General features: G+C 40.8%; 1 protein-coding gene across 1 annotated transcript; it reads right to left on the minus strand.

Moving 5' to 3' along the window:
- Window positions 1-276: 276 nt before the first annotated feature.
- LOC128436911 (somatostatin-like receptor F_48D10.1) lies at window positions 277-5,966 on the minus strand. Its single transcript, XM_053418833.1, has 5 exons — window positions 5,403-5,966; window positions 3,572-3,712; window positions 3,111-3,383; window positions 1,744-1,890; window positions 277-492 (listed from the first exon to the last, which is right to left on the minus strand). The coding sequence occupies exons 1-5, from the start codon at window positions 5,964-5,966 to the stop codon at window positions 277-279; spliced, it is 1,341 nt and encodes a 446-aa protein (XP_053274808.1).
- Between the last annotated feature and the right edge of the window lie 10,894 nt (window positions 5,967-16,860).

Below are 16,860 nucleotides of genomic sequence, written 5' to 3' on the forward strand. Positions count from 1 at the left end.
ACAGTATATGTTGCTATGAACCCTGGAATAACCAGCATCACAGTCTCTGCAGAGAGAAAACACATAACAACACACGTGCAAAACAGCCACCAATGTATATTCACACACATTCTCTCACACAAAGACAACCGTATATATGAAGACACAAAGAAAGAGGCCTATATACAAAGAGGTCTGAGGTTGTGTGTTGTGACCGGGCTATATGTTTGAAGAAGGACACTGACCAGGCAAACAGTCATATTTCCTCTCCGGACACCTGACATCCGGGTTAACTGGCTACTGCTGCTGTGTGGCTGTGGTGGCAGAGAATGCAGGCGCAGTCAGGGCGGTGACGGTGGGAGGATCAGCAGGGGTGGCCGCGGTGGAGGTCACTGTGGTAGCAGTTGTGGGCCCGATCCCGGGGCAAGTGGGGGGAGCTTGATGGGCGGGGATGGAGCGGTGCAGGTCTGCTGCTGTGTGCGAGACAGGCCGGTCTGGAGGGTGAGAAGAGATCTTCAGAGAAGGAGAAGGAGAAGATGAAGAGTCATGGAAAGCAGAGGAGGGGGGGCATCAAAAGCGATAGAAAGTTAACCAAAAAGTAGAGATTATAGTAATTCAGTTTTGCATCACAAGCACAAGTCTATGGTTTGTTTAAAGCAAAGGTTTTCAACCCTTCTGGACTGCGAACGATATGATTCTGAAAAATATATGTTCAGCTGACGAGTACACATGAACAGCATGAATGAGATCCAGTGCAATTTGATCTCATTGATTCTTTTAAGCGAACAATTCTATATACCTGCTGTGTTAATTATACTTGCTGTTGCCATGGTAACCACACATGTCGCCACATCTGTCAGGACCAAAGTCTTTTTGCTAATTACTATCATTATTACAGAAAATAGATACAAAGAGCTTCACAGATAAAAAAAATCACAAATATGAAAAAAACATACAAATTCAAACTAGAAATCAGGTAAACCCAGGGAATGCAGTCTTCAGCTGAGAGTCTGAGACGGCTTAAAGCCACTTTGACTTATAGCCTCTGTTTAATTATTCCCCTGTGAGAGAAACACTGGTAAAACACAGGTTTCAGATGTATACCTGAGTTAGAAGAATATTTGCCTCTCCTTGCATGACGAGATGTGACTTATATCTACTTTCTGAGCATAACCAATTACATGAATAATTGAGCGCATATACTTTGTGACTTATGGAAGATGTTGTGGTCTTGATAACCTTGATCCAGCTGAAGGAGCTTCGGTAGAGTCTCATCAGGGCCGCTCTGTCAGTCTGATGCACCTCATTGCTCCTGTGCAAGTTATCTAACGGGACACTGTGAATCCCCGAGCTGCAAAGACTGACTCAAAGCTTTTTCATTCCCCCACTGCAACTCTCTTTATCACTCAAACACACACACACAAACACACACAAACACACAAACACGCAGAGACCTAATCATTGCCTCCATTGCAGTGTTAATTTACCATCCTACCCAACATGTTGCATCATACCCACTGGTGATGCAGAGAGCGGCAGGGTGTGTTTGTGTGTGTGTGTTTGAGTGTGTGTGCGTGTGTGTGTGTGTACAGTCTAGGCCAAGGGATATGATATTAGATACTGTGTTCAAAATATTAACAAATCAGTCAAATGTATGTCCCATTTGACTCAGTGCTGCAGGGCAGTATGATTTATTTATTATTTACCACACACACACACACACACACACACACACACACACACACACACGCACATAAAGAATACCTGGAAGGTCTCGGCATCTTCGTAGATGTGGTTACGAGGAGAGAGCAGGATGCAGTCTTGTGCAGTGGATTTCTCAGTGCGAGGGGCGCTGGGGTCGCCATCATCTACGCCGTTTGCCTTGCACCTCATCCTCTTCAAACAAAGCACCTGCAGGGCCACAGAGACAAGCATCTGTGAAGGTTTCCCAGCTACATCAGAAATGTAAAGGAAACAACAACAGCCGCTGTCCCTGGGATCAAGTGAATCATAAAACCAACCAGACTAGAAAACAAGGGCGTTCAGAGGTGGCCCATAAAAGTTCCCTCTCATTGTGTGATTATTGTTTTTACTTTAACTGTGGAGGAATTTCTCGGTGCAGCACTGTTTCCAAGATACATTTTCCTAAAGGGAGAATAATAATAATTATAATAATAATGTATATCGTATCATATCTCTTCTATTTATTCCTTTTTCCATAATGTTTTCTAAATGTGATACCAGATGAAGATAGGTATGTCTTGCAATCCTGAAAAGAGATGGGCCATATGCATTAAAATTTTTCAATAGAAATAGAATAATATTTATTTATATGCTTGCAGAAAAATGACAAAGTTTGTAAGAGAAGAATCACGTCAAATCGATTGAAATCAAACCTCCCTTTCAACATTAATAAGTTCAGAATGAGGTTTGTGCCATACAGCTCATGTTTACTCACTACCACTCATTGATGTATTATTGATCAACTGATCAGGGAAATGAAATATTGTCACACTTTCACATGAGTCGTGAGTTTAGAAGGAATCAGCGGCTCTCAGGTGAGATCTGACAGATAGGGAATATTTTGTTTCTCCTACAAGTCGATGCTGAGATCAATGTACTCGAAGAAGGAACATTTATTTGTGAAGTGCAGAGATATTGTTTAAAGATATCAGAAACTCAGAAATATAACTACATTCAATATATATGCATATTATCTACTTGGATATTATCTCGTACAGTCAAGCAAGGAATAAAGCAACATATCTAAACTGTTTGCCCATGTTCTAATATTTTCTGAAGAAGGAGTAGACATTTTTCAAACGAATGTTATAATTGTTATAAATAATCTAGCATGTAACCCTCGTAGAACCATTCGTGGCTTGGAGGAAGTCAGGTTAGATGTTTCCGCTTGTCTCCAATCTTTACAGTAAACTAAGCTGATTGGCTCTTTGCTGCAGATGAACAATGAACACATGACAAGCGATGAGGGTGATTTAAGTCTGCTCATCTAACCCAATCCACCAATCAATGAAATGTTTTTCTTAAAGCTCATATTCACGAATGACTATTTGCCTCATAAGGCTAACCCTGGACCCAGTTTTATTTCCTAGAAAGGCATCCGAACCTACCTTTCTGAAACTCTGTTTGAAATTGTCTGACAGGAAGCCGTAGAGCAGCGGGTTGGCGCAGGAGTTGGCGTAGGACAAGATGACCGCAAAGAAGTAGACGCCTGCGGTGATGCTGGACTCCGGGATGATGACGACCAGGTTGACCATGTTGATGATGAAGAACGGCAGCCAGCAAAGCACAAACACCACCACGATCACCACCACCATCCGCGTCACCTTGCGCTCCGAGCGGCGCCGCTTGGTAAAGCCCGCCCGGGCCCCGGAGGACTTCACCTGGGCCAAAGATAGACTGATTACCATGATGGCTCTGAAGCGGATTAATGGGACTTTAAATGATGAGGTTGGAAAATTAAAGGGAGGATGCGGAGGATCAAGGAAGTTATCATTATGTGGATGCAGATTGCAGTATGAATTTATACATGAGCTTTTATTTAATCAGCCTCACACACACATTAACTCACCTTGATGATGATAAGTAGGTAGCAGAGGCAAATGATCAGCAGCGGTCCAAAGAAGCCCACAGTGGCAGTGTAGAGAATGAAGGCTGTCGACCACACGTCCTTCGGCTCGGGCCAGATCATGTTGCAGGAGTTAAATGTCTCCTGACAGGATGAGTAACATTCAAATATTAAAGGAAACCTACAGATAGCGACAGAAATTCAGTCGCTATCAACTTAGTCAAACAGTGAATAAAATACCAGAGGTAAACATTGCACTTTAGATTGCCAGGGGAGAATGTGTGTGTGAACTTCCAAACCAACAAGGAACTTTTAAACACAAAGCAACCTTTCAGTTGTGTTGCTCTCAGACCTGTGTCCTCCAGCTGTACAATGGCAGCTTCGACTCTAGCTCCATTCTCTGCATAAAAGTCTTCTATTCAAAAGCTTTTGTGTTTTCTTTCTGAAAATACTTTTCTTTCCATTAACATATCATAGATTCTGCTGAAATGATATGCTGCTTCTATTTAGCTGGCATGCTTAGCATTTCAGTCTGTTCTTGTCATTGTTTTTTTTAGTTTTTTAGCCACTTGGGGCAGAACAACAAACAAATCACAATATCTCATTATCAAGCTGATATTGCAAACATCTTAGTAAGACTTCGCTTGTTTACACATCCAGCAGACACGGACAACGTTTCCTTTATGCTCCACTTCTGATCTCCCCCAAGTTTTTAGAGTAATATCTGGCTATTTCGCAGCTAGCAATCCATCTATGCTTGTTTGCTAAAAGCAGTTTTCAACTAAAACGCTCTCTGTAATGAATAACCTCCAGCAGCTTAACAGTCTTGAAGAAAAAGATCCTGCATGTTTTTTAAAGAATTGTTCAATATTTTGCCAATAGTCTCATTACATCAATTATTTTTGAAAGACAATGGCTACAGCCATTAGGACAAGATTAGTCTAGCTCAGAGATGACCAGCACCCTCCTGTAACTTTACATTTCTCTGCCAACAAACAACCGAAAATGGAAAACCGCATTTTTACATTGCAGTGCTTGAACAACATGAATATGTGAATTGTGATTTGTTAACTAGTGAGCATTAGAGATGCTGATAAGTGGATATTGTTATATTTGTGCTCTAAACTTTGTTCTTTGGGCTTTATATTAAGCAAACAAACTTGGGCGGTGGATTTTCTTTTACAATTATGTATGAGAAAACAAATAAGTGTATTTCACAAAATGTCAAATGTTACACGTTTTGTGTTACCCATATGATGTCAGCTACACAATGTTTCATTGTTGCCGCTTTCGGCAAGATATGATTTAAAAGATGTTTTAATCTTATCAAATTTTATAGTGTAAAAAAAGTTGAATTTACAGAAGGTATAATGATGCTTTTAGGATAAGTAGTATAGCAATCCAGGCAATTTGCAGTTAATTCATTCAAATAAACCTGCTCCTATGCCGACACCACTCTGGCTCTTTGAATAGTATAATAATATAAAATTGACAGCAGTCGACCTTAACGTCAATTCTGCCATATGTACAGGACATAGCTGGGATTGAAATGCTGTTAATCTCTGATCCACGGTGTAAGTAGACATATAAGTACACCACATGTAAGTAACACAACATGTAAGTATACTCAACATACAAGTATGCGGTCAAAAAGGCACAGGGTAGGTAGGATATGAACTGCAATGTATGATTGTAGTGGAAACGGAATATTGCAAAAATAGATTAATTACAAATGGCCACTGTTGATCCACAGAATAAGTACAATACCAGCAGATAGATTGACAACAACTCCCTGAAGTTTGGACTGGCACAAAGTTAAACATGGTCTTTATACCTGGACATCAGAGAAGATGACCACCGGCAGGACCACCACAAAGGACACGGCCCACACAGCGGCGCTCACCGCCTTGGCCACGCGGGGATGTCTCCACTTGGTGCTGCGGATCGGATGAACCACAGCCAGGTAGCGATCAATGGACATGACCGTCAGACAGAAAATAGACGTGAACTGGTTCATGGAGTCCGCGGTCATGACCACCCGGCACAGGAACGAGCCAAAGGGCCAATAGGAGAGCACATTCTGCGTGGTGAGGAAGGGGAGCCCGAGGATGTAGAGCTCGTCGGCCACAGCCAAGTTCAGGATGTAGATGTTGGTGACCGTCTTCATCTTGGCATAGCGCAGCACCACGTAGATGGCCAGAGTGTTGCCGGTCAGACCCACCATGAAGACGGTGAGGGAGATGACCGCAGTCACCAGAGTGCTGCTGCCCTGGAAGGGGACGCTCTGGGTGGACAGGTTGGAGGAGATGTTGAAGAGGCGCGGGTAAGAAAAGAGGAAGGGGCTTGGCGCAGCAGAGGAGTTGATGTCTGGTGGCAGGGGAGGCCAGTTGGTCTCCATTGTTGTTTTCAGAAATAAAAAGTGGGAAAATGCTTCCACAAAGACGAGATGTAGATTTGTTCCTCTCTGTTGTCACGGCTTTCGAAATAACGTATTCACCTCTACCCTGTAAGTTTCCAAGATTTACATTGGAGCAGATTAGGAGGTGATGAGTGACCAATCCTCACACCAGAGAAATCCTCCAATCTGATTTACAGATTGTCTCAATTGTGTGTGCGTGAAAGTGACTCATAGGATGAAAGTTTGCGCTTTGACCATGGTTAAGAAGATGGGCACTTCACACAGCTGTCGCCTCATTCGCTTCACGTGCCAAAGAGAGAGTTTTGCCGTCCTACATTCTAACGAAGGAGTTTTCACAAGGAGTCGGTAATTACGCACGGAAACTGGCTGAGCCACGAATCACGAACTTTCTCCTGTGTGGGTCGCTGGGTTTTAAATAGCCCTAAAATATTGTCTTAATCCAATTTACCCTGCCAGCGCACACAATTCATCCGCAGTACAGTGGCATTGATTGGAATTATGCCAGAGCTTTTACGCACGCTCTGTTACAGTATCTGAGTTATGGATATGTCCTGTAACGCATTAGGATTTAATGTCATGCACTTCCACTGTAAACATCCTCAAATCGCGTATTCACAACACTAATGCTACGTTCAGAGATTGCGAGCTGGCTTACTTTGGGAGGCAGTGAAGAAGTCCAAGTCTGTGTGAACAAATTAAAAAACGTGGATCCCCCCAAACCAAAGATTCAATCATCGGATTGTTTCGCTCATTCTCCGAAATCAATAAATAGCTTGTGCCGAGCTTCCAATCGTTCGCTGTCCGTGGTGCTGAGCAGATTGTCTCCGGAGCTGCTCCACACGCTCCTTCAACTTTCTACTGCCCACACAGACCTGCTGCTTCTTTGGTATGATGTGTGTGTGTGAGAGAGAGAGAGAGAGAGAGAGAGAGAGAGAGAGAGAGAGAGAGAGAGAGAGAGAGAGAGAGAGAGAGAGAGAGAGAGAGAGAGAGTTGTACTCCTTCATGATGACGCAGGCACTAACGAGGGATCTTCAGTCTCTTCATGTGAGGATATAATAAAAAGGATAGAAGACTTGTTTTAAGTACTGCCCCAATTTTGAGGTGTCAACTCAAGTCTATTAATAATTGCACATTAAGATACAAAAATACAATGTGTGATCAACATATGAATCACTATGCACGCCTACAAAGATTAAGTGCATGTATTAACTGTAAAATAAGATTGTACATCATCCATAGGAATGTGATGCTGATAATACTCAAATTTATTTTAATTAATATTTTAAATTGTGTATTGTTATTACTTTTATCTCTAAGTAAAATATGTGAGTCCCTCTCCCTATCAAAGTGACCTGGGCTATTTTCTGAACTTCATATAATCTCTGTAGCAGCAATCAAACAATTTAACTATGAAATATATTGCTTTCCGACCGTTTGAATCAGAGTCTTTTGCAGTTGGTGATTCTGAAAGTTTTATCTCAGGATTTATTTTCTTTTTACTGAATCGGATTTTGTCGGCACAGGATATTGTCCAATGTCCAAATGCCAAATCAGAGCGAGGGGTATGTACTTGTCTGATATTGACTATCTGTCATAAACTGAACCACAGAGCACACTGACATTTTGTTTTTGAGGAAAGCGCCACTGACTGGGTCTAATTTCACAAGAAAAATTCTTATCCACACATTCTTAATTTAAAACATCTCTCTCTCTTCACATAGCAAAGTGTCTATCTTCTGCAAACATGGCACATTGGACACATCACACATCAGCATTTATTACCACTACATGACCTAAAAACTGATGACGGCATTACCAAAACGAATTTTATTCATGTAGCCCTATACCAGAAATTACATATTTGCCTCAAGGGGATTTCAGCTCTGTGCAGGATTATGTCACCCAGTGTCCTTAGATTATCAAATCAGACAAGGAAAACAAAAAAAAAAGAACCTTTAACGGGGAAAAATGGAAGAAACAAAGCAACAGAGGAAGAAAATATTCTCAGGATAGACAGGCATACTAGTAGAATTATAGGAGTGATAGCTCTTCTAGTAGAGCTGGCACCCCATGACCTGAGGCCTCAGTCCTCTACAGTGATTGATTTTCATTGATTCTGGCTTGCAGACTGCTGTGCGTCCTCCCCCCCTCTCTCTTCATGCTTAATCTGTCCAATTAAATAAAGAAATAAATGCCCATAGTAGAATTACTGTAGGATCAAACAAGACTACATAATTATAGACTACAAACGTTAATCAAGAACGTGATGTGGGACACCATCAAGGTACCACCAGCAGACATGAGGAGGTGGAAGGAGCACAGACTACACAAACATAAAAAATGCAAAACCGAGGTCAGCGTTCACACGTCTCGTAGAAAGAAGCAAACGCGCAGAGGGAGCGAAAAGGATGAGGCACTCCTGGAGGATGAAGACCCAGATCCAAAACATCTGGAGTGAGGCACCAACAGCCAGTAGAAGGAGAGTGTTCCCAGGTTGGCCGATGGTCCCGCGCAGAGAGCCTGAGAGAAAAGTGAGGACAGGGGGGGGGAAAGGAAGGGGGATAAAGAGAGAGAGAGAGAAACAGAGTGAGAGAGATGGGCACACAGCCTGGACACTTGTGTGCTCGAGGGAATAAACAAACAGAGGATTAGAGGGACGCATCGGATTCAGGAAGTTTACAGTAATCTCACTGGAAGGACTACATGGACCACTGTACGTTCTAGGTTTAATGGATTCATTGAGACTGAATGGTAACAGGTACCAGGCCTCAAGAAATAAGCCTCAGACCAAAAGTTAAGACATAGATATACGTTTAACGTATGGATTTAAATATTTTACCAGAGACAGACAGTCTGATTTCAGCATATAGGTTGAGCAAGAGGAAGGTCGCCCAATATGAAAAGACCCTGCAGCCTGCTGACTTCTTTTAACTCTGCAGACTCGCAGGATTCCTGTATCCCGTCTGTCCTGAGGTAAATAGAGTGCAGGTTTCAACATGAAGTAGAAGGAAAGCAGAATTTTGAATTTGTACTTCATTAAAAGCACCTCAAAGTCCGATCTGGCCTAGATGGAGAACCAATGACGGCAATCTAGAATTGATGGAATTGAGTCAAGCTTTCTGGATTCAGTTACAATTCTAGCAGAAGACTTTTAGTACAAACAGGTGCCAGAAAACAACCATCACACCTAACCAGTGTAGATGACACGAAGCGGCGAATAAGGATTTCAACATCTGCGCCAGACAGAAAAGACAGAATTTTAGCTTTGTAAAACATCATTAGGCCACGCCATTGTCCAGGCTTGTCGTAGTTTATCTGAATTTAGGAGCGTAAATTGATCGGGAGCACAGTGCAATTAATTCCAGGAATGTCAAAGGGCCAAGGGGTGAAATATAAAAAGAGAGAAAAGCATTGGGCCATGAACAGAACCCTTTGGCCCCTTTGGTTGACCTGTGGTATTGCTATAGCTTACTTGTGGCTGAGATGAGGCAAACAGGAGCAGACCACGCAAGTGACAGTGTAACAATGTGACAGTCTGGGCCGAATCTGGGTCTAAAGTTTGAGACCAATCAGTGCAAGAGATCCTGGTATAAGGTGTTTTTCTTCCCAAACTCTTTAGCTGGTGAAGGTTGGAGAAGCAGGTATAAGGTTTCGAGACCAGCACCAACTTAGACAATGACTCTGTTGATGTAGTTTCAAAATGTATTAAGACAGATTTGGCCAAAAATACTAACAGAAAATATGATCTATTCTAAACTATTGGGTGAGAAGCTCAAATATGGCAACTTTTTTGTAGCCATATTTGCAAAGATTATTGCGACTGATTGAGTGAGATTTCTTTTCATTATTCTTTTTATTTGTTTTTTTATTTTTATTACACTAAAATACAGTAGTTTCCTCTGGTACAGGCTGTGGCTGCTGTATTTTGATATTTACAATAGGGAATAGGGAATTTGGTATTTTATTTTAAAATACATTTGGATGTATTTTTGCCCATCTCTGAAGATAGGGATGTGATTATATGAACTAAATGTTAGTTTTTCTCTTGCTACATAACCAGCATGGGGTCACCTAGTAGCCGAATCGTTAGGTTACATATATCACAGGAGCATACATGCCTTGAGCAGTGGGTGTCCGTTTTGATTCCTATTCAGATCCGAAAATGGACCTTAAAGTAAACCTCAATATCTCACAGAAAATGTCAGCAGGAGTATGAGCATCCTCAATAATGCAGGAATCCCCTCAATCCACAATCTCAGTAAGCATGAACCCTGACACACCTGGAAACTGCATATATAAACACAAACGAATAGAGCATGTAAACGCTGTATTTTAATACTGTGTAGTACTGAGAATACTATATGAAAAATGCAATTTATGCAACTTAAGTATATTGAGGCAACAGCGGAGAGATAAACAGACATGCAGTAAACATGCACATTCACATAACCAGATATTTCTTCTGAAAATGTTTTTTTGTTTCTCAGAACGTGGTCCTAAATTTATAGGACAAGGATAGGACGTATAGATCTCTTTAGTAGCACTGGCCCCATGTTTTGAAGTACTGTCAGCACTGATGTCTAGCAGGTGTAGTGCAAGTCCCAGAGTGTGGTGCAGATTGAGTACGGACGTAGAGCTGAGATATGATCATTGACATTAGTTTATATTTCATGCATATAGAGTCAATAGAGTCAATAGCTCTCAAGGGTATTTCACACCAGCCCGTCTGACAAGAACACACCATATACACCGTAGATGTAGCAGAGGGATATATGTAGAAACAAACAAGATCATAATGAATGAACACTATAAACACTGGTCGGCCAGTGGCTGTGATGAATGACTGGTTTTGATGAACACATATCAGGACAGGAATGGAATTATGGAAACATGAGTCAAAGCTTACACGTGTAGGATTCAAGCACATTCATGAGCAAGTCCTCAAATAACCAGAAGGAAAAAAAACTGCCAACCACCTTCAAAGATGAGAAGAAGAACGATGACAAAATAGCTTCAGCGTAGAAAACAGAAATCTGTTGGAGAACTAAGACGTTGTCAGACCTGATAGATCTGTGTATGTTTTGATGGGTGTTCAGGTGTAGCTATACTTGTGACCCAACACATAGGTGACGACGACTGGACATATATTTGTCATACAAAAGTCTTTAGTTGGATTTCTAATTTGTAACTGGATCAAATGTAAACAAATATGACACGAGGTGATCACAACCAGTAAGCCCAGATAAACCAGAATATAATGGGGTGTTTGACCAGTGTCGCTCTCAGATCGACACCATAGCAGCTTTGGCATCATTTCTCTCTACAAACATCATTTCAATTCATACGTGTGACTGTTTACCTTCACATTGACATTAAATGTCTCCTCTTTGCTTAACAGAGATCAGTCAGTGCTATTTGCCAAAGCAAGATACCCGCCTGCAGTCTATGTATACATTAATAAAGTCATCTAAATACAAATATATTCCCACATGTACAAGATAAGGTAGGTGCTGCAGTGTTTTTCTAAATTCCTTAGGCCTGGTGCATGATATCAGTAGGTGTTTTGCATTTCATTGCACAGCACAACAGAGAGACATTGAGGAAATGACATAGATAAAGGTTGTTGGCTGTAGCCAAACAGAGGATGCTTCAGTCGACCGTCAAACCGGCCTAGTTTAACGTGTTCTCACCTTGTAATCATTCAACCCTGACCCTGAGAACATAGAGGGTTGTGACAGGATGATGAGAGAAGATGAACAGTCCGAGGTTCATTTCCTCTGCGATGATGACAGTGTTATCTAGAAATGATCAGCTGGCCTCCCCAACAAGGGGCAGCTGGGACCTTGCAAGGTCCATGGACATAACGTTGTTGACTTCCTCTTTAAATTAAAGCAAAAGTACATCAGCAGTAAGTATTCAAAACTCCTTTGGGCGTCTTATCATTGACGTAGTGTAATTGTTATGGAATGTTGAAATCGAGTTTATGTGGCGTTCTAGTCTGCCACATTATAAAACTCCAAATGCCACAGTCGGAGTGAGATGGATACAGATGGGCACAGTCATCTGGGGTCAAGACAGAAGAGAAATGAACTTTCTAAAATTATTTTATTCTATATTTGGAACTTATTGCAATTTAAAAAATCATAAGGAAAATCATCAGTTTGTCTTTCCATACTCACCCATCCACCCATCCACCCATTCATTCTTCCTTCCTTCCTTCCTTTCTTTCTTTCATCCATCCAGGCATCCATCCATCTACCCATCCATTACCTTATCCTTTGAGGGTTACAAGGGGGCTGGAGCCAAACCCAACGGACGAGTCACAAGTGTATCACTGGGCCAACACACCGAGACAAACAATCATCCACGCCTGCCACAAGAGAAACAAAATGAAACGCATGAACCTCCTTAATGACTGGGAGTCTCTCATGTTGGCTGGTGTGTTTGTGCTTGTCAAGTTTGCTCCCCGTGAATAAGACCGGTTAGAATGACTTTTAGAAATCCTGCTACACAAAGATTGAGTACTTGTCGAGTAAACATGTTATGATTTTGTCTTGCTGCATCCAAAGATGGTGTATTTAAATTCCTTTTTTGAAGGACGCAGCGAGCGGCTGATGTGTGTTTGATTGGGCTTGAATGATTACTCACCAGTAAGACTCTCAGCACATCGAGCCATTATGTCCTGAAAATAGCTTTTTCACCTACCGGCACTGAAGCACAAAGACATGTTTTATCAGGCAGTTTATACTTTTTCTGAGAGAATAAAACTCAACATGAGCTGAACTTTCGAAATAGTACATTATGTGCAGTTTATGATATTGTCAAGTTATTCAGTTCATGGTGACAAATATATATTATAAAAATCTTTAAAAGGTTCCCTCCTACTCATAGATTTCTGTGAATAATGAATGTTGAGTGAGTCATTAATTGCATCTTTAAATGTCAGTCATATAAAGATGTGTTTATATAATTTTTACCTCTTTTTCACACACACACACACACACACACACACACACACACACACACACACAGACACACACACACACATAGAACGGAGGAGGAAAGGCAGATGCATTTTGATATTTAAAGGCTTGTAGTGTTACATGTTACATCGTCATTGCCTTTTTTCCTTCTCTGCAGAGATATTCTACACACACCAAAAAAAATGATACAAACACACTTGCTAATAGGAGTTCTATCATCAACATGACTGCATGCATCGCCGACATAAGTGTGTGGATGATTAACAACTTCCTCCAGTTATATCAAAACAGAAATCCTAATTATTGGGGCAAAAGCTGAGTGAGAAAAACTGCCTGATCCCTTAGAATCATCTGAGCTTAATACCAGGGAACAGGTCAAATCATTTAAAGTTATATTTCAGAAGTTTGACCATTCGTCTCCCAGGCAGACACAGAAAAGTTAATACCTCCATTTATCTCCAGAAGGTTGGATGAATGTAATACTTTTTTAGTGGTTGTTTTGTTTTTCAAATTTGAACTTAACCTACTCCTTACAGTATGTCCAATTTTATTATCTCATTTAGTATTATCATAATGTTTTAATTGCTTTTATGTTATCAAATTGTCTCCAATTTAATTTTGCATGATATATAAAATGTAATACTAAGTATTATTATTATTATTATTATTATTATTATTATTATTATAAGGGAGCAGCTAGAAATGTATTTTAAAATGTGTGAAATGGTAGGAAGGTGGCTGGCAGAAGTTTTGCCAAGAAACAGTTGTGGTGTGCACAACTGCATGTTTGGGACAACACTACCTTTGTGTGAATTCATGCTGTATGCCAGTGAGCGGCCTGTGCACACAGTGTAATACGGTGTCAGTGAGTGCACTGACTGGAGAATCGCATTCAAGACACAGCATTATACTTTAGTTAATATCAGGGTGGGTAAAGGAGTTAATACCCATCTTCACAGGGATCCCCTGAAGTGAAGCTATCACACAGGCTGAGGGTTGACCTATCCACCTGTCAACGGCCATTATAATCCTGTGGGCAATGTGTTTGTGAGAGAGATGCAAGGAAAACAGGAAAATATGACTGCTCAGAAAAAAGAATCTGCACTACAACATAGAAAATAACTATCTTTATACTCATAAGCTCAAAATATTACCATAAAAACTCGAATTTAATTACAATAAAGACTGTTAATTAATTAGAAATAAAAGACAAAGAAGCATCTTGAGGGGAGTTATACCAAGTAATGGAAGCCAAGAAGGAGTCTGTATTTGTGATGAATGTAAGGTTGATCATATGTTCAAATATAGAGTGTATATGAAGCAATGTTGGTAAGAGAAGATAATAGATTATTACTGGTAGGTAAAGTTAGATTTTTTCTATATCTACTCAAGAGCGAGGTCTTTCAGTTTGAGGGGAGAACTTATTTAATTCACTTTCAGATGTTGAAATAAGCAGATAGCCCTTCTTGTGCTTTGATTTGCTCAAGCAACTAAATATCTGAGCGCTTCTTAAAAGATAGGGGAAAATAAATAGTTGGTGAGAACAGGAAAGTGGGGTTACATGCAAGACAATATATATATATATATATATATATATATCTTGCACTGAAGAACTGTGGATTGAACCACTAACCCTACAATTAATGTCCAGCCTGCTCTATCACCTGATCTACAGCCTGGCACCTAGATGAGCTGCAAATAGAAGGCGTTGCTGCGTGTGAAGCTTTAGGAATAATGAAAAGTTGAAAGCTATTTAAGTGGACAGGTAAAACACACATGGACATGGGCACACACACACACACACACACACACACACACACACACACACACACACACCTACACACACACACACACACACACACACACACACACACACATCGCAGGTGAAATGAGATGCAGATTCCTGACAGAACAAAGAAGTGCTTCCTCATTAAATCACAGGAGGAGCAGGTTGAGAGGGTAAGAGGTGTATTTGTTCTCTAGTGTTCACATAGAAGAGAAACCACTGTGTCACATCCTTTAGAAATAAACTCTTTCTCTCTCTCTCTGCCTCTCTCTACCCCTATCTTTCTTAACTGAGAAAAGGCTGGTGCTGTAATTCACCTCTGTCGTCCCGATACCAAACCCAGCCTGGATCACACTGATACGATTTTTGGATCCAGCAGCCTTTTCCTATATCATTTACTATCATTACGTTCAAATAACTCATTGAGATGACTGTCCAGCCTTTGGGAAGGTATGTGCCCTCTGAGTGCTTTTCTGAATCTCCATATTTCTCGTGGCTGGACCAGAGTGGCTTGAGGTCACTGACGATTGAAGGTAAATTGGTTTGGCCTTGGCGTATATCTAGATGCATCAAGGATTCTGCTCTTTCTTCTTTTGTTCATGCTCATTATTGTGTAGTATTGACTGGCAATATTCTCCCTGTCAACATTACAGGAAAAATGCTTTACAATTGTTTTACATTTGCAGTCAATACTGAAGCAGCTTTTTTTTTTTTTTCACTTTTTAACATGATTTTTTTAAGCCTCTGTTGAGAAAGATTTATTAAATGCTTTCCTCAGAGTCCCCCCCACTACGCCTTTCTGAGGGTTGCTTTTCCATAACTTTCCCCCCCGCGGTGGAGACCCCCGGGCAGCCTATGACAGCCCCAGCCTCGCAGGCAGGCTTCGAGTGATGGAAAAGCGACCCTTAGACAGGCGTAGCCCCGGGAGGAGCCCGGGGCGCACACCAACAGACTTTTGCCAATTCTTTCCGGGACATTGCCTTCAAATATGAATTCAATCCATTTGCTCTTGTGTTTTCTGAGGCTGGGACGTTATGTACAGATCTGTGCTGCTGACCACATCGCACCAAGGTCAGCTAGGACTGACTCCAGCTGCAGCTGAGACCCTCGAAGGATGAGTGCTGTGGACGATGGATGAATGAACGTTCATTCAATTATATAGGTGTCGAGGCTTTACTCTTTAGTGGTGACAACTGGAATATCTATGTGTATCTCTGTAAAACCTTACGACTGGGATTTCTCAGTTTCACACGAGTGAGATCTCAGATTACCTGAACATGTTCTGAAGTTCAGTCAGGAATCACTCATGATTTAACCATTAATTGCACAAATGGGAAAACAGTTGTGCTTGGCACGGATGGCTCCATTCTTTGGGTGTTCCCTGGAGTAGCCACGCAGCATGCTAAGATAAAACAGGGAACACATGCAAAAACATTTGTTCAAGATGAATACCATTTACCCAGTGCTAAAAGGTTGAGGCTGGGGTGGTGGAGGCAAGTTGCCACCATTATTGAACCATTTATGAATAATATGTTTACATTTCTCTTAATTATACTATTCTTTTTATTGATCACTTTATTCCACTTGGATAGGACAAAGGTAATTTAATTTTTTTTAAGGTGTCGTCTTGAACAAAAATTCACTTTTATTGTCAGAATGAATCTTGTATTTCATTCCAGTGACATATTACTCCATACCAAAGATTTTTTAAATGTCTTTTTTTTTTTTATATCTGGCCTCTGAGTGTTTATAAGGGAATTTACTCAACACGGATTTTATGGCAGTGGTTCCCTTAATATAAACTTGTCCTCTTGAAAGCCATTAATACGAAACGGAAATACGTGAGCTGTCAGAATTCCAATCAAATGATCCAAGAGGGATTTTCACCTCTCTGGTTTTATCATTTAAATAATTTTACAGACATTGAGAAGTAAGCACCTTGCAAATGGGAAGAAAAGCACCAGAAAAAAGAATTTGAGTTTCAGATTTTAGCTTTTCTTTACCCTTACATGGAAATCAAATAGATGTTATCATGGACTAGGTATTCATATATGTTACTCGAGTATAAGTAGCGAGAACGATGTGCAAAAATACTGCAAATAAA

Source organism: Pleuronectes platessa, chromosome 3 (genome assembly GCF_947347685.1).
Source record: "Pleuronectes platessa chromosome 3, fPlePla1.1, whole genome shotgun sequence".
NCBI classification, from domain to species: Eukaryota; Metazoa; Chordata; class Actinopteri; order Pleuronectiformes; family Pleuronectidae; genus Pleuronectes; species Pleuronectes platessa.